Source organism: Mesoplodon densirostris, chromosome 14 (genome assembly GCF_025265405.1).
Source record: "Mesoplodon densirostris isolate mMesDen1 chromosome 14, mMesDen1 primary haplotype, whole genome shotgun sequence".
NCBI lineage: Eukaryota > Metazoa > Chordata > Mammalia > Artiodactyla > Ziphiidae > Mesoplodon > Mesoplodon densirostris.
The window spans coordinates 56,554,633-56,577,500 of NC_082674.1; the positions used below are offsets into that span (position 1 = coordinate 56,554,633).

The following is a 22,868-nucleotide window of genomic DNA, read 5'->3' on the forward strand; positions in this document are numbered from 1 at the left end:
TCACATACCAGAGTTTAGCTCAAGGTCAATTTATATTAATGCATTAAACTTTGCTGTGGAGGAGGCAAAGGGCTGGAGGAAAAAAGGATAAAAGAAGTTCCAAAATTGTTCTTCCAACATATTCAGCCAAGCAACAGAACATTGCCTTGATAAGGGTGATATTGGACAGTTGCCACAATTCCTCCTGTTAGATCAGCTCTCCCGGTACCTATTCCCATACCTTTTAAAGTATAGCATGTAACATTTTGCTTGAAAATTGCTTCCACCTCTATTGCTTTGTTATAGCTGTTTTGCAGTTTCGGTGGAGAGGCAGTTCTGTGTCACAAGAAATTACTAATCTGAGGCTTGAGAAGGGGCAGCGTAGCTTTCCATTATCTCACCAGTGAGCTCTGTACAGGATTATTTTCAAAATTTCTGTTGCCATTACAATGAGCTGTTAGAGTGGGCAAGGCAGAGAGGGAGGGACCATTATTGAAACTTGGTTACCAGGGTAGATAAGGTAAAGTTCATCACTGTCCTGGCATCCACATTTGCAGTCAGGGGTGGAAAATTTGATGAAAGGGGTACATTTGGTCAAGGATATCATTCAGATAGAAGGTTGGACATTTTCCATCTGTGTGTGCTGAAGAGTTTCTCTTTTCCTATTAATGCTCATCTGAAAGAGTGGGTTTGACTGTTAACAGAAATAAGTTTTCTTCCAATGTATTGTAAACTTGTAAATATCAGGTAACCAACATCAGAAACCCCCTCCTGTCCTCATCTCAAAATATAAGATTGGAATTGGGCAGAGATAACTTTCTTTAGAAAGTTGCCATTTTCTTTCTGTCACTTCCTATTCTCTCTGGCTGGTGAAAGGACCATTCAGACTTAATTTTTATGAAAGCTATTTTTAGATTTTTTTTAATTTTTAATTTTATTTTTGGCTGTGTTGGGTCTTTGTTGCTGCGTGCAGACTTTGTCTAGATGCGGCGAGCGGGGGCTACTCTTCGTTGTGGTGCACGGGCTTCTTACTGCAGCGGCTTCTCTTGTTGAGCACAGGCTCTAGGTACGCGGGCTTCAGTAGTTGCGGCACGCGGGCTCAGTAGTTGTGGCTCGCAGGCTCTAGAGCGCAGGCTCAGTAGTTGTGGCGCATGGGCTTAGTTGCTCCGCAGCATGTGGGATCTTCCCCAGCACTAGCAGGTGGATTCTTAACCACTGTGCCACCAGGGAAGTCCTCGATTTTTTTTTTTTTTTTGAGACAACCTCTATTTCTGTTACACAGGACACATACTCTAGGGATCATTTTATTCTTTGATGGGGTTATTGAGCCATCACTGCTGTCTGAGGTCATTATTAGAAGTCACACTGCAGATCTAGAAACACAGGAAGAGTGGCAAGCAGGGTCTGTTTCAGCAGGAGGCTGGGAAGAAGTCAGCGTGTTGATTATTGAAATCAGAATAACCATTTTGTGAGTCCTTGCCTTTAGCTCGGGTTCCACTGCCCAAGCCACTTGTTTTCCCTTTGAGTCCAGCAGCTCTTCTCTCCCCAGCAAAACCCACCTAATACATGTGTGCAGGTTTAATGTTGGAAGGGAGGGTCAGCTTTACCCATACATAATCACTGTTTTATGGCTTTCACTCATTCCTGAGGTGTTAATGCAGATCAAATGGGAAACACTCGAGAAGGAAGCCTTGCAGCTACTGCACTGCCCTGCTCTCCGGTCTCAATCGTTAATTCTTATTGTAAGATCTAAAGGTAATTTTGTTTACTCTCTTAATGCGTTGCCGTTCTCCCAGTGGCCCTTGCCTATCCTTTCTCAAATTCCCATCTTGATCAATTGTTTGCAAATAATTAAGCTTTTAAGAGATAATGGCAGGAAGCTAATGTACACAACAAAGACGAGGTCTCCTGTCACTGTCTATTGGACTGTGGTCAAATTTGCTTTGATATCCCATAGCGATTAGGTTGATTGGTATATCTGGCAAGTGCAATCCCTCTTTTCTACACAAGAACCTACCAATCTTTCTTAAACCAGTGTCCTTGCCGCTTAGATGCCATAATAGCAGAGGTGTTCAGGAAAGTGGCAAGGGAGACCTAGCCCTGTGGCTGCAATGGTTTGGAATGAATTTCCATTTTCTTCCTAATATGGCACTTGTCCTTCTCTCTTTTGTAAAATGACATCTACCTTTGCCCTTCTCGTGGCCTCACTAGCCCTGTGGGCGGAACGCAACCTGGGCTTTGAATGTTTTCACAGCAGCCTTGCCTGTGGCATGTTGGGTTTTTGTCAAGTCATTTTTATTTTTTTAAGTCTACAAAGGAATAACTCATACTGTCCACAAAAAGCTTATCTAGTAAAGATGCATAGGATTTAAGATAGTTAAACAGATTGGATTTCAGTTAAAAAGCCTACTTCTTTGTGAATTTTTGACTGACTGTGGATTAGCTACCTGAAGTTGTGGCTTTCATGTGATTCTAGCAATTATGGAATTTTTTTGGGGGGGTGGGAATTGAAAGTTTGTGGGACACCAGGTTCAAGAACTATGAAAAAAAGAAAAATATCCAGTCGGTCTACCATAGACAAAGGTTTAGGAGTTTTATTGATACCTTTTGCTCCCTTAACAATGACCAGATTATTGTGACATTTAATTTCATCCAGGCTCATTCATTTCTATTAAAAAAAAATATCCTGAACAACTGAAAATTGTTTAATGGAGACAGAGTGCTGGGTCGCCATAGCTTGAGGCTGCCTGGCAATTATGCTGCATGAAATTAGGCACAGTTTGTTCCAATTACTTAAAATCAGATCACGTGAAAAGTGACAGAGATAAAAACAGTTAGAACTTTCTCATTTTATGATATTTAAATTCTGAAATCAGAAACTGCATGATGTAAAGAAACAACCTAAACTTGCACTGACAATTTGCAGGCCATAGATTGCTCTTTGAAGCTATAATGATTCAGGTAATGTTAATGATCCAAAGAGAATTTTCCTGACACCCTTTGCATAAATAAAATGTGAATTCCCCTTGCTTTCTCAGAATGCATGTAAAACTTGCTCACAAACAGGCATGCAAAAATACTCTTGAAAACACAGCACAAATAAATGACTGTGACAATTCTCAATTTTCAAAGTAACTAAAGGTAAATGGCATAAATATTAATTTTTATCCAGTTCTGGTCATAATATTAAGACACAACTAACAAGACGGCAAAAGGTGTCACCATCCAGCTGTAGTGAAGAGGGACCATTGACGTATTTATTAATTCAATCGAAAAGCACTGAAAGAGATTTCCAGAGGACCTGCAAAACTGTAAGCAAATCATATTACAGAAGATGTTATAGATTGGAAATGACTTGTGTACATCGGTGTACAGCTTTATATAGCAAATAGTGCCAACAGCTAGATGCTAAAATTTGCATATTTCAAAGTCAGGCTTTTATTCCTCAAGAATTGCTAGCCTGGCTAACCTCCAGATGATAAAATTGAGAAGTTGTCCCTTTTTCAAAGTCTCATAGTTAGTGAATGGCAGCATAATTTATACAGTCTAAAAGGGTCGTATGTAACTTTGTGCAATTCTTCAACTAGTGTAGACATAGAACTGCTATATATGAAACCATAATTCAGTATTCAGTTCAGAGGATAAAAGATTCATTTGGTTTGTATTGTGTGGCAAACCTTTATGAAGTGCGAGTCATGTTTTAAACCTTAGGGCAGTGTATTGCTTTTAGGTCAGTATCCAATTGTGAGATTTTGCCTGTGATGACTGGCATAATGGTGAATAGGGTGACTGTCACCTGTGATCTCTGCCGATTATGGAGGTGATATACTTTCATTTGAAAAGAGTGGGTAGACATCACTTTTAGGAATGAAGTAAGGAAAGTCGTGTTGTGGATCTCAAATTGGCTTGTTTATACTTCCTGTGGGCTTAAAAAAATTTTATTATACATTTTGATGTTGCATCTGAGTGGAGAGTATCTGTGTATCATGGCAAGTCAGAGCCATTCCTTTGTTCCACTGATATTTACTGGTTTTCTTTATGTGCAGGTCTGGGCTTTAAGGATGGTGAATGAGAAAGGCGAGGGTGTTAGAGATGCTACATGAGTGAGAAGAGACGCATGACCAAGGAAAGAAATAATCAGAACGGGTGTTTCATAGAGTGATGCTTGCTATTGGAGAAAAAGGGGAAAGACTGGTGTGAGAGTGATAAAGTGGTCTCGTGGAGAGTGGGGAGAGTAAGGCTTGGCATTTGAGCTGAGACCTGACAGTGACCTTGGAGCAGGAGCCTGAGGGTAGGAAACAGCTTGGTGTGTTGGAAGAACACACCACACAGAGGGGTGCGGTGGGGCGAGAAGAGGATGCCCATCTGGGAAGTGGGCAGGGCTGGGTGGTGGCACGCACTGCTGGGCAAGGTGAGAGGTCTGGAGGTTTTTGAGGCGGGACAGGAATGGAGATTATGAAAGGCGTTTGCCGTATCCTTCTGTCATGATGAGGCTTAGACACTGGATGGGAAGCAGGAAATGTCCCTAGGTCGTGTCGCTGCGGACTGTGCCTTCCCCTGGCCAGTTTCCTCACCAGTAAAACAGGAGGGACAATAGATTCTATTTATGTCCCTCAGAGGGATATAATGGGGATTAATTACCATTCTGTCTGTAATATACTTGGAGCTCTTTAGAGAGAGGCACTATATTCCGTGAAAGCAAAGCCTTATTCTAACTGTGTATTTATTGATTAAGTGACAATCAAGACACAATGCTTATGGGAAAAATGGCTACATCTCTGCTCTCCACAAATCGAATCCCATGTGTATAGATACAGAACATATTTAAACTTATAAGTAAGAGCATTGAAGTGGTCATTAACGAGCCTTCTTAGCATCTAATCAGACATTATTAATAAGATTGAAAGCTATGTTAATTAGCATTCAATAGACCAGAATTTAGTTTCCGATGGCACATACAGTTAAATGGAGAGTTGGGGGTGCCCTTTCCCATTCATAAAGAGAATAGAAGGTTGACTCTCAGAACAATTATTATCTTGGGAGAATTTATTGGGGTGCAGTGTTTCAAAGTAGCCCATGTCACCAATGGATGGAAACCATGTCCTCAGCTCCTCTCCCAGGCTTTAGAAATGTATATTTCAAATTTAGATATAGTTGACTATTAAACAGAAAGTATCTTGCCAAAACTAATCTTAGTAGAATTCTAAACATCTTACAAGAAGGTATAGATTTCATTTTATTATCTAATCCTGTAATATTTTTGTATCCACTCTAACTCCTGAGGCTTTTTCTTCGCACGCAAAATGTGCTGGTCTTTGACCTTATATTGGCCTGTGTTCAGAATCCCAGCATATGTTGAGATTCAGATAGGGAAACCAACTTTGGTAGAATTTCATTTGTTTGTGCTTTGCAGAAGAGCTAAAATGAATAGTGTGTGTGTGTGTTTTTTTTTTTTAAATACACCCACTTTAATTTTGATATTTGCATCCAGCAGCATGGTGTTTTGGGAGGAGGAGAATATCATGTTAACAAGTTGCTTAACTCCTGGGGACCTGAGCTGAGCTTGTTGGTCCAAATGATTCAGCTTTAAAAATCTGTGGTTCTAGGGCTTCCCTGGTGGCGCAGTGGTTGAGAGTCCGCCTGCCAATGCAGGGGACATGGGTTCGTGCCCCGATCCGGGAAGATCCCACATGACGCGGAGCGGCTAGGCCCATGAGCCATGGCCACTGAGCCTGCGCATCCGGAGCCTGTGCTCCGCAACGGGAGAGGCCACAGCAGTGAGAGGCCCGCGTACCGCAAAAAAAAAAAAAAAAAAAAAAAAAAAAAATCTGTGGTTCTAGAAAATATTACGTCAAAGTGGTACACTTTCGTACACTCAAAAAGAACTTGTTATTTTAATCCCATAAAATACAGTGAAGATCCTACTGAATTTTGTGTTTGCAACAAATAAACCTGTTAAAGAATAAACTCAGTATCAAGGTTCTGCACGTATCCTAAGTAGCTATTTATACACTTCACTAATCTTGGTAATTGGCTTGTCTTTTACTGCCATTTATTAGATGATGTAGTATTCCATTAATAAGAGTGACACACCTCAGCATTTTTACCTTTAATTATAGACCTCACTAGACTCTTAGGTTATTGACAAAATAGCCTAAATATTGCCTGAATACACATATTTTTTTAACAGAGCATATGTGTCTATTACTGAATCCCTCGCACCTAGCGTTGCACCTGACATGTGATGTGCACATTGTGTATCCAAAGTGTACGTGCACAACCTATCTTTTTTGTCCTCTTTCAGCACCCTTACCCTTCTGAAGAACAGAAAAAGCAGTTGGCACAAGACACAGGACTCACCATCCTTCAAGTGAACAATTGGTAAGTAATTTGGCTTTGTGTTTACACACAATCTGCTTCCCCCTCTGGAGACCTGCAGCTAATGTTTTGCATTAAGAAGACACACCCAGTTTTCCCTGGTGGCTTGTTGATCCAAAGGTGAGAACACAGTGTTGACCGGTGGGTGAGAGCACTTGCTAGTATAGAAAAGAAAACAGTGTATTGCTTTCCACCTCCTTTATAAATTGACAAATTTTAGGCATAGTATATATTAGTGTTTAATTCACGTTCACTATGGCTCTGTAAATCTCTCTATGACCTTTTTTTTTTAACTTTTAAGAATAATCAATAGAAAGAGTGATATCCTCTTTTCTATGAAACGAGAAAATCCGCTATCACATACCTGTCAGGTTTTAAATTCACTGAATAACTAAGTTCAGTTAGAATTTGTTAGGGATATGCATTCCAGGATGGTCTCTCCTTTCTTCTTATCTCCCTATAGAAAAAAGAGAAAAAAATGTATGTTTCTACTTTGAAGCTTTTCAAAACTTGATGTATCTCAGAGCTGTGCAATAGTGTTTCTAAATAAATGTGTGAACTCCTGATTTGGGGGAAAGCTGAGATTATGTACCAAGTACCAGCCAACAACATTCTGACTTAATGTACAGCGGTGTGGCAAGGAGCCTTTGAGGACGTATAATTTATTACCCTTTGTGAGTGCGCTGAAAGCCAGGTTCATACAATCACCCAGAGCTAGTGTCATATTTGAAGGGTATCAAAATCCAACCTCCTCTAAAGCTAAGTTGTCTAATTAATTGTCCTAATATTTTTAGATTAGTGTTTATGATGGGGGAAACCTTATCCTCTTTGAAGTAAAATCCAGAAAAGGCCCAAAGCCTGGTTGGGGAAAGAGGAGAACTGAGAATGCCAGTTTGCAGACAGAAGTATTTCTTTCTTTTCAATAAGTGTCAAAGATTAATATTACAGAATCTCTGATTACATGGCCTAATCCATTTTGGTGAATAAATTTGTCCTTGATGTCCATTGCACCTACATTAACAGACCCTTCTCTGTTAGAGTCTGGGAGCCTTTGGGAGAGATTTCAGATATATTAAGCCCCATTACAGAAAATGTAATTTCTGTCAATATAATCCCATGTATTCTTCGATTTAGTATTTTAGAGATAACAAGCTACTTACAATATATTTGCCTTTGGAGGATTAATTTACAAAGTGCACTATCTTCAAGACACAGACAGACTCACGTAAGCATTGCTTGTAAGGGTTTTCAATTTCTATGACCTTACGGCAGCCTTGGGAGATCAGTTTTTGCAGCCCTTTTAGTCAAGTGGATCAGGAACTAACGGAAGACATACTATACCTGAGTGTGTTACTAGGAGTCGTGTGGCTGCTGAGGTTTTTTTGTTTGCCTGTTTTTACCTGCGGCTGTATCTTAATTTCAAGACTCTGGATACTATATAATTGAACTTTGTCTTCCAAATTGTTCTGGACGATATTATAGAACAGACCATCCATTTTGAAGGCACACCTAAATTCCTAAACATTTAGGAAGGCAATGGGGCTGCCATGCAGGTGATCTACCGCACATGCCGTCTCTCTTCCTCCTCAGTGCTGCTAGAAAGCTCCACCCACAAACATCGTTACCAGAGAACAGATTCCAATACAAGCCGCTTGCCACAGGTAGAAGACATTATGGGATATTTCCTGTGGCTGCCCGGCCAGGCAGGCATTCCTGTGACACCAAGCTGGATGCAACTGTCGTTTCCTAGATTCTGTGCACAGTGATCACAATGACTGCCTCGGTTTTGCAATTAAGAGGGGGAAAAAGGGCTTCCCTGGTGGCGCAGTGGTTGAGAGTCCGCCTGCCAATGCAGGGGACGCGAGTTCGTGCCCCGGTTGGGGAAGATCCCACATGACGCGGAGCGGCTGGGCACGTGAGCCACGGCCGCTGAGCCTGCGCATCCGGAGCCTGTGCTCCGCAACGGGAGAGGCCACAACAGTGAGAGGTCCGCGTACCGCAAAAAAAAAAAAAGGGGGGGGGAGGACTTAAAAAAAGTTATAATACACGCCAGATAATAATTTTTCAACAAAGATGCAGACTTTGCCCTAAATTTCACACTGATACTCAATTCTGCACAGGCACATAACTTGAAAATCACTTTTACTTATTACGTGTGATGTAAACCCAATTCTGTGCTCATCTGGCACCGTGTAGTGTTCATGTGCTCTCGCTTCCGTGTATGGAATTAGAAGTGACCTATGCTTGCACTTCATTGCTGAGCATTTGGCAACTGTTTCAACTCTGCAACAAATTTGTTTGTGGTAGAGAGTTACCCTCCAGTAACTAAAAGTTGTAATAGAAATTGTTTCTCTTAAGTTCAGTGAATAATGACATTCCCACATTTGATTTGAGTTTTTAATGGTATATTAATTTTCATACAGACCTTCACCTTTTAAGGAGCTGATAATAGATTTCTTTTTCTTTGGGCTTTGAGTTGGAAATATGATGGAAAAATGGGGAAACCCAGACGGTACTGTATTGAAACCCAAGATGTGAGAGAATCTTAAAGATGGCAGACTTGAAGATAAAAAGCACAACTACCAAGTGGTTTCCATTTTTCTTTATTGTAATAAAAACATTACACAGAGTCTTTCTGACAGCCTGTAAATATTTTTCCTGTATTGAGCATCAAGCGCAAGTTACTTCATTCTGGAAATAATAATTAAAAAAAAAAAAACCCACTTCATGAGTACTTTAGCATTTCCCCTTCATTTCATTTAGACACAACATTTAAAATGCATTTCTTCCTTTTTGGATTTTTAACACACATGTACATTTTGTATGAACTATGAGTCACTGTTGAAGAGATTTAATAAATGCTGAAGGGTGGGTTGGGTGTAGATCAGTCATAATTACCGGCAGTAGCATAATGTATTGACATACACAGTATGAAAGTGAAAAATATAAACTCATGTCAGTTGTTAGCTTGTCATAGAAACCCTGGCCGACGCAGCTTGAAGTTAGGTTTTGACAGAAAAATGAGATGAGAAAAGTTTGGTGCGTTGTAACATTCTTTCATTCCATCGCTGAACTAATTTTATGCGTCTTTAATTGACGTAAGTAATACATACTACTTGCCTTGGCTGACTAAGGACAAAGCAGATGGGATTTGGCAGGGAGAGGGGATCACAGGGAGAATTCAAATGTAAAACAACAAGACAGATTTGATTAATTAAGAGAAAACTTGGATTAAAAGAAGTAACTGCTCTAACTCATATTTGGTCTACTTGTCAGTAAAAACAGAAGAGTATTCTTAAAATGGTTGGTATTAGTACTTGTAGGAATTGGGTTCTGGGATGGAATGTGACATTTATTAGATGAGACATCGTAGGACAAGTCTATGCCAACACATTTTTTGAGAATTGAGGCAATTAGGCAAATAATTTGGGTAAAAATATTTTACCTAAATTATCCAAGTATTTGAGGTAACTGCATGTTTTTAAAAATCAACCTCCATAACTAATTGCCTACATATTTCAGTCTAGCATGCCGTGGTAGACTTTGACTTAAAACATAATAATTTTTGAAATACAATATGTGCCATAAATGTATGTATTCTTCTTCCTTTCCTCCCTCACTCCCAATTATGATTTGAGCCAAAAGTGATAAATAATAGCATTTGGTGCTTTTGTCTTTTTGTTTTTTCATTGTTGTTGTGGTTGTGATAAATACTTCTGTTATATCAGTGCAAAAATATTACTAATATGTTGAATGTCATTTAAATGGAAATTTCTTAAATTTTAGGATTAGATGGTTAGGTGGGTCTTTTAATATGTAGGTAGAACTTTGAAGAAAGAGTGCACTCACACACACACACAAAGTCAATACTGGGTTCTTTTCTCTCCCGAATACACCAACTTTATTCTTTTATATTGAAAATGTGAGTGTACAATGGTCAAATAAAACTCCCTTATATGTTTTCACAGCCATGTTGCAGACTTGGGAATTCCATGTGATGAAAACTTGTGCCCGCATTGTATCTTTCTTGCTGGATGCCTCAGACACATCCTGCCTCAGCAGAGGTCTAGCCTAGGGTGTATTGAATAAATGTTAGTTTCTTTGTTTACCCCTTCTCAATCATACACTTTCCCATTAAGGCCTAATGTTCCATGATTACTTCTTTACCCTCTCTGAGAAGGCAATGGGTCTTAGGTGCAAAATACATAGTTTATGTGAAATACAGTATATATGTAGACAGAGAAGTCACTCCCCATCAATAGGGTGCATAAAATTCCAGGGAGCATCCGAACCTCCGCGGTGACACTTTACAGAACCATCATAGCTCTTAAAGTTCTCAGATTTAGTACATATACCAGATTTTCCTAGTTTCTTCATGTATTGCCTTCAAAACTGCAAAGCATTCAGCCATCACGTCCCATTTATTACCAGTGGGGGGAAAAAGTATGTCATCCTTGGAGATTTCTGCCCCTGGCAGGTAAAAATGTAAACTTATTTAAAAAAAAAAAAAAAAGATCACCCTTGTTATAATAAACAGATTCAACTGTAAAAGGTCAAGTTTCTTTCTGAGTTATGGTAATAATGTAGCAAATACTTTTATAAGTAATCAAAGATTCTATAAATATAGGTACCTGTGTAGATGTAAATGTTAAAACATTCACAATTTATCCTTTCAACTTCTGAGATCTAAAAATCAATAGGGGGTCATGGGGTTTCATAGAATTGCTCTGCTTTTTCTTCCAACATAATTTAATAATACATTTTACAGATGTTGTTTAAACATTAGGCACAGATTGTTTTGTCAATAAAACTAAACAGAGGCATGACACAAAAGCAAGGAAAACAGATGTAAAAAGAAAAAACAGCGCACCAAGCAAGGAGTCCTGGGTCATTTGTTTCCTATTCAACTACAAAATGAAAGTGCAGGGTGTGTATAGTGATTTTCCTTGCCTAGGAATCACCTAGGGATGGAACCACTTCACACACAAGAGGTAATTTTATGAAGCAGGTGGTTTAACTTCTTCCCTTGAGAATTTAAGTGTAACCTACATTTAAGGTAGACTTCCTAACTGATCCATGGAGTAACAGGTGCAGTATTTTTAAAAGAAGGAAGAGAAGGAGAAATATAAATAGAACAGCTCTCCAGCACCTTTCAGAATGGGTTGTTTTTCTCCAGGCCACAGTTAATTGCTATGCTTTTTACCTTGAGTGTCAACTCTAATAATATTACCTTTACAGACCCTTACTCTGGGCTTAGATTAGAGCAGTCAGTAATATTCGCTAGATAAAATACTGTCTAGTTGCTCATGAGAAAATATTGAAATCAGTCAAAAAATGTTTAGCTTGCATATTGACTGAGACAGAGGTGGCAAGGTCCCAGGCACGCAGGGTATTATTTAGGAAAGCTGAGCAAATAGCTTGCAGGGAAAAGAGCTGTGAAGTTTGAAACCTTCAGGTATTGTCATGTCAGAGAGTCTTAGGAATTCAAAGGAGACGCTGCTTTTGTCTGCAGATTTTTTAAAAATTTCCAGCAAACAATCCTCTTTGAAAATGACTCTGCAGTCTGTGAAATACACTTTGTTGTAAGTTTTACTCGCTAAATTTACTCAGAGGTTTTTCCCCCACTGTGTTCAATCACATGGTTAATAATGGGAAAGATGGAAACTCCTCACGGAAGGGTAGGTGTTGGACCAGTGTGCCAGATGGAAGAACCCTGCCCCTTCCACCAGGGGACCCTGAGTCTAGGTGAGAAGAGAAACAGGAAGGGGTGGGTTGTAGGAAGATGGACTTAGAAAGTCCAGATACTGTTTTGTGTAACTGCTGTTTCTCCTCCAGCCAACATTCAAAGACAGTCTCTGAGCTTTTCAGGACAAGAGTGTGAGGTCTGAAGCTGAGAGTTGTTGCCACCTGAAGATACTTTGAGGACCAGGTTGGGGTTCCAGCGAGGCGCAGAGATGAGTGAGTTGGGAGACTGATTCCATCATGAACCCAGTGTTCCTGAATATCCCTTTCAAGGCAGTAAAACCAGTGGCTTGGTGCTTGACTTTGAACATGGTGTGGGGGTCAGCAGGACTTGGTGCAAGTCCTAATTAAGCAGATTTGTTGTTTTCAGTGTCTTGGCACGAGTGTCCGATCAGAGAAACGGAGAGAACTCCCCGGGTGCCACCCAGCCGGCAGAGCAGGAGCTGATTCCCTTGAGGAGAGTGTGGGAAGTGAGGGGCTGAGAGGCACCCCAATCAAGGGGGAAAGCCACAGCATCCACAGGTGGCTGAGGAAGATTCCCCTGTGAGCCTCACGACAGCACACAATTTACACAGGGCGAGTGAGGGGAGGGAATACGCAGGGGAAAGAATGTTTGGAGTCCAAACATGTCATCTGTCGTCCCCACTCCTCACCAAGTAGATGTGTGTCCTTGATCAACTCACTTTGTCTCCATGGGCAACAGTTTCCTCTGCCTTAACTGGAAGGGGAGGGCTGAGGAATTGGTGGCGGTGTAATAAGCCTCTTCCAGCCCTGATATTCTAGACGGTGTAAAAACGTGAACTGAAGCAAGGTGAATGTTCTGAAGCTGATTTGGATCCCCATTTTACATGAGAAGCGCGGGGTGGCGGGGGGGAAACACACACACACACACACAACAGGGCCTTTGATAAAGAGACAAACCGGACAATTCATTACAAAGTTGTTACTTTTCTTCATCTTAAATAAGCAAATCAAAGCCCTGTAAAATAAAAACTAGATGATATTAAACATTATCGCAAGACATGAAAAACATGTGTGCTGTCACTTTCGGATTCATAATAAAGATAAATCAGTTGTTTTTAGCGGTGCTCTGAGTCTGTGAAGGGCATGACAGATAATAGGCTCGGAATTTCTGAAGTTATTGTACAGCAGAATTTGTTTTTTCCTCAGGCGTTCAATCTTTTTCTCTAGTAATTTTGTACATGACAAACTTTTTAGTTGGTGCATTAACAATCTATAAGTAATGGGTTGTCAGGTGTCAGTTAGATAAGATTAAAAGACTGTTTAAGCATTATCCATTTGCTCCTTTGCATGAGTCTTATAGGTCAGGAGAAATAGCTTTTTGAATTGTGGTTGTTTGCACATGCTGGTTTTTTCCTCTCTCCCTCCCTCTCCCTCCCTCCTTCTCTCTCCCCCCCCCACCCTTTCTGTCTCACCTGGTTCTGCTCCAGGGGTACCTGCAAGAACTGTATTATATTACATAACTTCTGCATGTAGGAGCACATTCGAAACTCACACTATGTGAGTGAAGCATCGAGGGGACACATGTCTCCACTGACTTCTGTAAACTCATTTTAGTTTTGAAAATGTTACTCTTTTTCTTCTCAAAGGAAACTTTGTCGGGGGAAACAGCCTCAGCAGAGAGGAACATTGAGGTTTTCGGCTGGAGGAGTTTCCTAGCAAGTCAGGTTGAGGTCTATTCTTGTCAAATCTGTCTTAAGTGTGTTTACATATAGTTTGCCCTTCTGGTATTTTCTGCCTGCACAGACCTGATCTCCACCTATTTTGTGTCAACAGTTGCTCGGGCTGGTGTTGGGTGATTAACCATTGAGCACTGGGGCACGGAGCTGTGCCCACAGAGACCCCCCTCTCCCCTCGCACTTACATCAGCCTCTGGCTTCAGGCTGTACCTACTTCAAACAAACAGCATTTCTGAGTGATTAAAGAGGCAGCCTGAAATAGTAAAAAATGGGGCAAATGTTGCCTCCTTGTTGAATAACACAAGTTTCTCAAAAATGGAGAGGAGCCAGGGGTGCGTGGGGAGGGAGTGTTTCTGAGGGCAAATGTCTTGGATCTGCGTGGCTCCAATGTGTGAATGCCTGGAACTTTGTGTAGATTATCAGGGTTTTGTTGTGTTTCTTTTGTTAATTTTTAAGGGGAAAGAGAGCATTTAAAAAAATATCAAAAACACGCCAACACATGGACATATACACACTACCAAACGTAAAATAGATAGCTAGTGGGAAGCAGCCGCATAATACAGGGAGATCAGCTCAGTGCTTTGTGACCACCTAGAGGGGTGGGATAGGGAGTGTGGGAGGGAGAAGCAAGAGGGAGGGGATATGGGGATATATGTATATGTATAGCTGATTCACTTTGTTATACAGCAGAAACTAACACACCATTGTAAAGCAATTATACTCCAATAAAGATGTTTTAAAAAATAAAATGAAAGAGCAAAAAACAAACAAAAAAACACGCCAACAACATGGATATTTGTAACTTTGGCAAATACAGGGCTGTCCCGTTACATGCCCTCATAGCCTTTGATATTTTCCTCCTTATTTTATTTCCATTCTTATGAGGCCTTTAAGCCTGACCCATTAATATGGGAAATAATTAACTCTATCGGCCTCTTGACACCTGAACAATAACAAATAAACAAAAAACCTTAATCTCTTCCCACCCTTGAGAGCTCCTTTTTCCTTTTACCCTCTTAACCAATGTGGTTAAAGGGCCACAAGATAAGATCCCATCACTGAAGAAGGGAAAAAGTACTTCCTTTTGCAAATACATTAACTCTTTCAGGCCCGTGGGAATTATTGGTCTTGGATTCCAAATGTAACTTAGGTCAAAAACGTATTTCCTGTCATGGGAGACATCTGGCTTACTATTGATTTGGTCACTATTTTTCAAGAATAGTATATTGGGGCTTCCCTGGTGGCTCAGTGGTTAAGAATCCGCCTGCCAGTGCAGGAGACATGGGTTGGAGCCCTGGTCCGGAGAGATCCCACCTGCCATGGAGCAACTAAGCCCATGTGCCACAACTACTGAGCCTGCGCTCTAGAGCCCACGAGCCACAATACTGAGCCCACGTGCCACAACTACTGAAGCCTGCACAGCTAGGGCCCATGCTCCTCAAGAGAAACCACCGCAGTGAGAAGCCCGTGCACCACAATGAAGAGTAGCCCCCGCTCACCGCAACTAGAGAAAGCCCACATGCAGCAATGAAGACCCAACACAGCCAAAAATAAATAAATAAAATAAATAAATTTATGAAAAAAAAAGAATAGTATATTGCAGAGGGTTGGAATTAAATGCACCATGATTAAAAATATATATCTTTTAAGTTTCCAGTATGTTCTACTTTAGGATGCTGATTTGAATGTAAACTGGTAGTTTTGAAAGTTGTTGTCTAGTTGAAGGGTTTTGTTGGCCTGTATCACTAGAACATCTGCTACAGTTGACTTTATTTGATCCCTAGTTTGGGTCAGAGTTCATATGTACTTGGAAAGGGTAGGGTGTAGGAGATGTTGCAAAGCTAATGGAAAGAATTGTATGTGTCCAAAGATGTCAGGTCTCAGCCCCCATGGCTAGTTACCTGGCAGGACTGTTTACAGAAAGGACAGTGCAATGGGTTATGGCAGGGATTCCCATCCTCAGGGCCAAGTGGGGACTGGAGAGAGTGGCCAGAAAAGGCAAATCAGAATCATTCTGAGTGAATGTAGTATAAAAAAGCATCTTGGGAATTAACTTTTGATTTTTGTCATGCTATTTCTTTTGAAATAGCAAGTAACAAAGGGATAGGAGATTTTGAAGTTTATCAAAAGGAGCACGGATTAAAATTTTAGAAACAGGGGCTTCCCTGGTGGCGCAGTGGTTGAGGTTCCACCTGCCGATGCGGGGAACGTGGGTTCGTGCCCCGGTCTGGGAGGATCCCACATGCCATGGAGCAGCTGGGCCCGTGAGCCATGGCCGCTGAGCCTGCACATTCGGAGCCTGTGCTCCACAATGGGAGAGGCCACAATGGTGAGAGGCCCGTGTACTGCAAAAAAAAAAAAAATTAGAAACAATGCTATAGAATGATAGAGTCCAAGTCCTGGATAGGATTGTGTGCATCCTTTAACAGATGAGGCTCAGGGCCTTACAATATTACACCCCTGATTAGATGCAAGGAGGGCCTAGTCCAGTGTCTCGTGCATTCCACCATTATTTATTTATTTTTAACAGCTTTACTGAGATATAATTCACATACCATGCAATTCACTCATTTAAATTGTACAATTCAGTGGTTGTAAGTATATTCACAGATATGGGCAACCATCGCCACAGTCAATTTGAGAACACTTTCACCACCTCAAAAAGAAACCCTGCATCCTCCCCATACATCCATCCCCAACTCTACCACAAATCTATTTTCTGTCTCTATAGATTTGTCTATTCCGGACATTTCACATAAATGTGATCACAAAATCTGTGGTCTTTTGTGACTGGTTTCCTTCACTTAGCATTATGTTTTCAAGTTTCATTCACGTTGTAGCATGTGTCAAACTTCATTTCTCTTGATGGCTGAATAATGTTCCATTGTATGGATATAGCACATTTTCTTTCTTTCTTTTTTTTTTTTTTTTTTTCTGTGGTATGCAGGCCTCTCACTGTTGTGGCCTCTCCTGTTGTGGAGCACAGGCTCCGGACGCGCAGGCTCAGCAGCCATGGCTCACGAGCCTAGCTGCTCCACAGCATGTGGGATCTTCCCAGACCGGGACATGAACCCATGTCCCCTGCATTGGCAGGCGGACTCTCAACCACTGCGCCACCAGGGAAGTAGCACATTTTCTTTATTAGTTCGTTTGTTGATGGACATTTGCGTTGTTTCCATCTCTTGCTGCCATAAGAATTTGTATATAAGTTTTTGTACCATTAGGTATTTTGGGGAATCATAAGGACACTATCCCCAGCAAACCTCTGTCTTAGGTTTTACAGTTTACAAAGCACTTTGCATAAACATTCAGTCACTTGATCATCACAGTTCCAGCACCTAAATACTGCTATGATCTCAGAGCCAGTGAGTGGCAGTTTTCCTACTCAGTTCTCATACTCTTCTCACCAGACAGTGCTCTTACTCTTCCTGCTTGTGGCCCATGTTTTGACTGTGATAATTATGAGCAATGGTGTTCAAAGAAAAGGCTGGCAACGCAGAAGTGAAATGTACATTCTCCAGACTTTCCCCAATGTGACTTCGATGACCATAAGCATTTTTCAAAGATTTGACAAGTTCCAAGAGGAGGTCATTTTGTTGGTTTTATTGTCCTCATTTGAAAGAGTTTGTCATATACATCAATTGAGAGATTTTGCCTTTTAGTTTAAGTGGTTCCATTTGTATGTAAGGGCCTACAGGTTACATACTGATATACATTACATAGAGCTTAGGTTTCAAACTTTGCTAATTGAAACAGAAGTTACAGTGAACATTCTGAGGAATAGACACAGGCCTCCATTCAGGTCAAACCTAATCTGTAACCAGGTGAAAAGAAAAAATCGAGCTAAATATTGAGATATCTTCCCTTGGCACGAGTAGAGACTCCAGGCCTGGAAGTTTCTAGTTAGTGAAGGCTTGAGGCAAATAAAGGAAAGATTCTAGAGAAAGGGAAGAGCTGAGAGCTACTCCAAGATGGTGCTGAGATTCTAGAACACTGTATGCATGCTAGGTTGGTCACCTAACACAGTATGCATGCTGGGCTGGTCAATTCCAGTCATTCAGGGGAAATTCTATTTGGGAAAATAGGTGCATATTTGATCAGTAGGGTAGCCCATACACCCCAATTGCGTGGGACATTCATGGTTTATGCCTGTTGCCCAGCATAATTATTAGTAATGTTCTTTTTACTCTCAAAATTGTCCCAGTGTAGATGATAAATTATCTGGTCATCCTATTTACAATGGAAATTGGCAGAACATTAAGATTTGTTTTAAATAACTGTATACTAATTCTGTAATGTTTAAGGGATGCTTAGTTAGATGCAATTTTATTGAATTTTGTGAATATGGGAAAATTAGAATTTTTATGAAAAATGGTTCAGCTTAAGTCAAAGAGACATATTTATTCTTTGAAGATATTATTATTCCCATTTTAGGTTTTCATTATTAAAGGAGGTTTTTCTAGGTTATCCTAGATTATCCTATTGCTTAATCATTGTGCTAATAATCACTTTAATTTCATATACTTTAAGTAAAACACTTTTTTTTTTTTTTTTTTTTTTTTTTGGCGGTACACAGGCCTCTCACTGTTGTGGCCTCTCCCATTGCGGGGCACAGGCTCCGGATGTGCAGGCTCAGCGACCATGGCTCACGGGCCCAGCCGCTCCGCGGCATGTGGGATCTTCCCAGACCGGGGCATGATCCCGCATCCCCTGCATCGGCAGGCGGACTCTCAACCACTGCGCCACCAGGGAAGCCCCAACCACATTTTTTAAAAACTATTTATAAGGTTATACAAAATCAAATTTGACAAATTGTCACATTTAAGTAAATATTTTATAAATGCCATTTGGTTACCTATGCTTTATATGGATACTTAAGATATGTATAACTATTGGATATTTCTTATGCTAGGTCTAGTGATACATCCCTACAATTCACTCTACTGAGTTTAGAGCCTAAGGCTTTAGTGATCTAGAAGGTAGCAAAAGAATTAGAGACACTGCACTAAGGGAGCCACCCTTGCTTTGAATTCAGTTCAGATTAAAGGATTTAGCAAGCTGAGCTTCTATTTTTTTTTAGAGTAAAAAGAAGTTATTTTCCAATTTGCTTTCAAGGAAAACTTTCTGTAATATACAACCAAGTGATGAAGTGTTTGCAAGTTATTTCAACATATAAAGTCCAAAATGAAACTTGGGTTTTGTTTTTACTTTGCATTATATTTTTCAACTAATTAGTGACTTTTTTTTTACTAGTTGCTTGGATATATAATTAACTTCCTCAACTGTCTTAGCTTCAGTTTTTTCTAGAGTAGTTTGCCAAATATTCCGATCACTTCTATAGAAGGGGAACCTTCTCAGACCTCTGACTGATGGGCTTCTTGTGATTTGAGCAAAATTCCAGTATTATGTTTCTAGAGTGGATGGAGAGCAAAACACATGCTCCCTTCTCCCCTCCTGTTCAGTCACCTCCCCCACCCTCAGACACACAGATGATGTATTGCAGTCCTGAAACTGTCAGATCCTGGAGGAGGTTGAGAAACTAGAAGACAGCGCCAAAAACATGATTTCATTAGGTTTGACTTGAGATTGAATCAACTTTCTTGAGCATCTTAAAATCATGTTTCATGAAATTTTACTTCACAAAGAAAGGGAGTGTAGAAGAAGGCTTGGACCCTGAAGCCTGCCAGTTACAGATCATTAAATCCAATAAGTAAATGTAAATCTAAAATAGAGAATTCCAACAAAAGATTTTGAAGTCGATTTCTTGTTTAAAAGAACAGAGTGTTATGTGGGAGACAGCTAGAACTCGTTCCCTGAAACGTTTGTTTATAAAACAGGCCTTAAAGTTATTAGAAAATGCTGACTTAAAAAAAAAAGTTGGATATATAATTTTCTTTAAGTGACTGTGATAAAGCTGAAAGAAATGCTACATCAAGAAAATTCATGGGAAAAGAAAGAACAAAACTCTGGAATCCGGCAACTACTTTCCAATGTGAAATTTTATATTTGAAGATATTTCACAAGGCTTAATTCTATAAAAATATTTATAGCAATGAATATAAATAAAATGAATTTTATAGCAATTAAGTATTATAGTTGCATGTTGTTCATGTTTAACTGAATAAAGAACAGTGCATGCAGATATCACCAGTACTAATATTGATACTTAAGAATGCATGGTATTAATTTTTATTATTATTAAAGTCTATATGTAAGTATTCTTAAGTATACCTAAATAGTAATCAAGATGACTATAATTAATACTTTCTTTAATGGATAGTATAGGTTTATAAAGCATTTTTACTACCATATCCTGTTATTTAATGAAACCTTTTCTTAATAGTTAATAATTTTAGCTTCCTGGGCAAAGGAGGGTACTATTGTAAAATGGCATTTCTACATACTTAAATGGGTACCTACCATCCTGCTGGCTAGTCACTTATGCCTAGTTGGCAAGAAGCATTATGGGAATGACTGAGAGTCATGTCATTCTTTAGCAACAATGGCATTTTGTCAGAATTTTATTTTTATTTGATTTGATGCGGTTCCATGAGTTGGCTGTGGCATGTTAAAGTAACAAAATATGGGCTCCCCTTAATCATCAGTGAATAAGTAAGGTGGTAAACACTGAGAAGTAGAATTGAGTAAAGGTGAAAATTCCATTTCTGAAAGTGAGCAAGTAGTTTTTCCTTTCTTTTGTCAGTATTATGGAGAACCATACAAGGAAGACCAAGGGCAAAGCCATGTGGGAAATTTGCCTGTGGAACTGGGCAGATATATCTGGTGTTTGGTCCTAATGGATGCCCACTATGATCTGGCCACCCCTCCTGGTTCTCACAAAGAGAAAACTAAATTTAACAATCCAGGTTCATGGGAAGGAACCAGGGCAGGGAGTGGAGGATAAACTAAAGGACAAAGGTCAACTTTAGAAAGCTGTTCTACCAGATCTTGATCAGAAAACTATTCAGGTATCCAAAGACTGAGAATAAAAGGAGATAGGTGGAATTAGCAGAATGGGGGAAAAAAAAGTCTAATAATAAATAAACATCTAGGGGCAAGGACAAGAAAGAATAGAGCAAAATTTCCTGTATTTCTTTTTAGCATAACTCAAGATTCATGTCCCATTCTCCTTGTCTGATTCCTATTTTAAAAATGCAAATGATAAAATTCAGTGTTTAGATGATCCCATGTCTCAGATATTTGAAGGTTTTGCTCCCCTTTCAATCTCCCACTCCCCATTTATTAAGGGACTTGAGTCCTAAACAAATAATTAGGTAAAAAGAAATACATCTCTGTTTATTTTGACATGGAATAAAGCTCTAAAGCCCATCCATTATCTTCCTTTCCTTTGTAAAACTTCTTGTTTTGAGGAAGGAGACAGTTTGGTCACAGGAAGAAATTCTAATCCATGATTGTATGAGTAAAGGAAATTTAAGAATTCTTTCTCTAATTCAGTTTTCTACCACCTACAGGGTGTCCAGTTCTTAAAAAGTACTTCACAAAAGAAGATTGTGTTTTCAAAGCAGAATGGGATTTTTAAAAACATATACCTTGATGTTTGGAATGAAATATGGAAATGCAAACAGTATGTTTCTCAACCTTAAAGGATACTTAACTAAAAGGATTACCTTTTAAAATGCCCAGTTTATGGCAAATATGAGCTACATTCTATAAAACCAAGGTGTGAAACTATTTTAATGAGTAGGAAAAACTGTCCTGTTGTCACGTATTCCTGACATTATACATATGAGTTTTAAGGGCTATAATGTTTGGACATCAATTGTAAAATTGTAAAAGTTTTCTCTTACATTTTTAAACGCACAGGCTTTTTAAAAAGACCTTATCAATATGGAAAATTCCAAAGATTGTGTGTATTTCATGGGTATATTTCATCTTAAACTATTTTATGGATATTGGAGAATGTATTTTTTATTGTACTTTGAAATTGGAATTTTGTCATTCTCTTTTTTATTTCTCTTAAAAAACACTGTTTCTTCTTATGTTTAAGCTCTAATATATATTTATGTATTCATACATATGAGTTTAAAATAACTATTTTACTGATGCTTCTTGAAATGACAGTGTTATAAGAAGGGAATATGTTCATGTAAGTTTACATACAATCCAAAGGTCTTTTTTGGTTCAGTGTTTAGAAGATTCTTGATAATTTAGAATCTTCTACAATGGAAAGTAAAGCATTCTGTCACAGAAGCGGGGAGGATGAGACACAAGGTCAAAGGGCATTTTAGAAACAAACAGCTGGACCAGTTTATTTAAACAGATACTGGGTTGCGGGAACTGACCTCTGTTTGACTTATTGTGGGAGGAGCAAGAATGTCATTTTATTACTTTGCCCAGAAGGAAAGTGTTTTCGTATATGAATTCACCCCAAGCCATCTAAATACATGGTCTTGCTGTATATAGCTGATTCCAAAGAGCATAAATGTAAGATGGTCAAGGAAAATCATAAAATACACCAAAGAGAATCAAATGTTAGGATGGTTTTAGGATTGAAAAGGTGATGTTGTTTTTAAAAATAAAATATTTTGCTATTTACTCAGTTATTTTCAGATAAAGATGTCCACTGTGACCCTAGATAATAATATGTTTCATATAAGTATAGGAATTATAATTCAGTAACATTCTGAGAGTTTACTATGTCCTACATGTACTGATAATGTCCGTCATATTGAAGCACATATTGTTTTTAATTAAAGTTTGCAAAAGCAAGAACTTCCAAGTATACCTACTAATATGGTCAAGCAGTTCGGATAAAGTGATAGGTGTTCTTAGGTTTTCAAGGTTTAAAATTTTTATTTAATGAAAGGATTCCCACTTTTACATCTATGAATCCTATAGGTGGCCTACATCTGTGTTGTCATAACAACAAATCGTCATTGCCACCCAAAGAGAAGCAAATAGCACCTAGTACCTGTGGGCTCTTAACTGAGAAGCTCTGATGAGGTGTTTGCTCTCTCCACGGGGACCAGAGCGGGCCTGGAGTAACTGCATTTAGTGTTGTCCGCTGAAGACCTGCAGAGGTACACAGCCAGACTCGCCATTTTGAGC

General features: G+C 39.4%; 1 protein-coding gene across 3 annotated transcripts in view; it reads left to right on the top strand.

The window, feature by feature from the left end:
* The window catches only part of MEIS1 (Meis homeobox 1), a 139,835-nt gene that overhangs the window by 108,163 nt on the left and 8,804 nt on the right, over positions 1–22,868 (top strand). For all 3 annotated transcript variants that reach the window (XM_060116825.1, XM_060116826.1, XM_060116827.1), the window contains one exon: positions 6,284–6,360. In XM_060116825.1, coding sequence (XP_059972808.1) covers positions 6,284–6,360 — 77 coding nt within the window. The remainder of the gene's footprint in view (positions 1–6,283; positions 6,361–22,868) is intronic.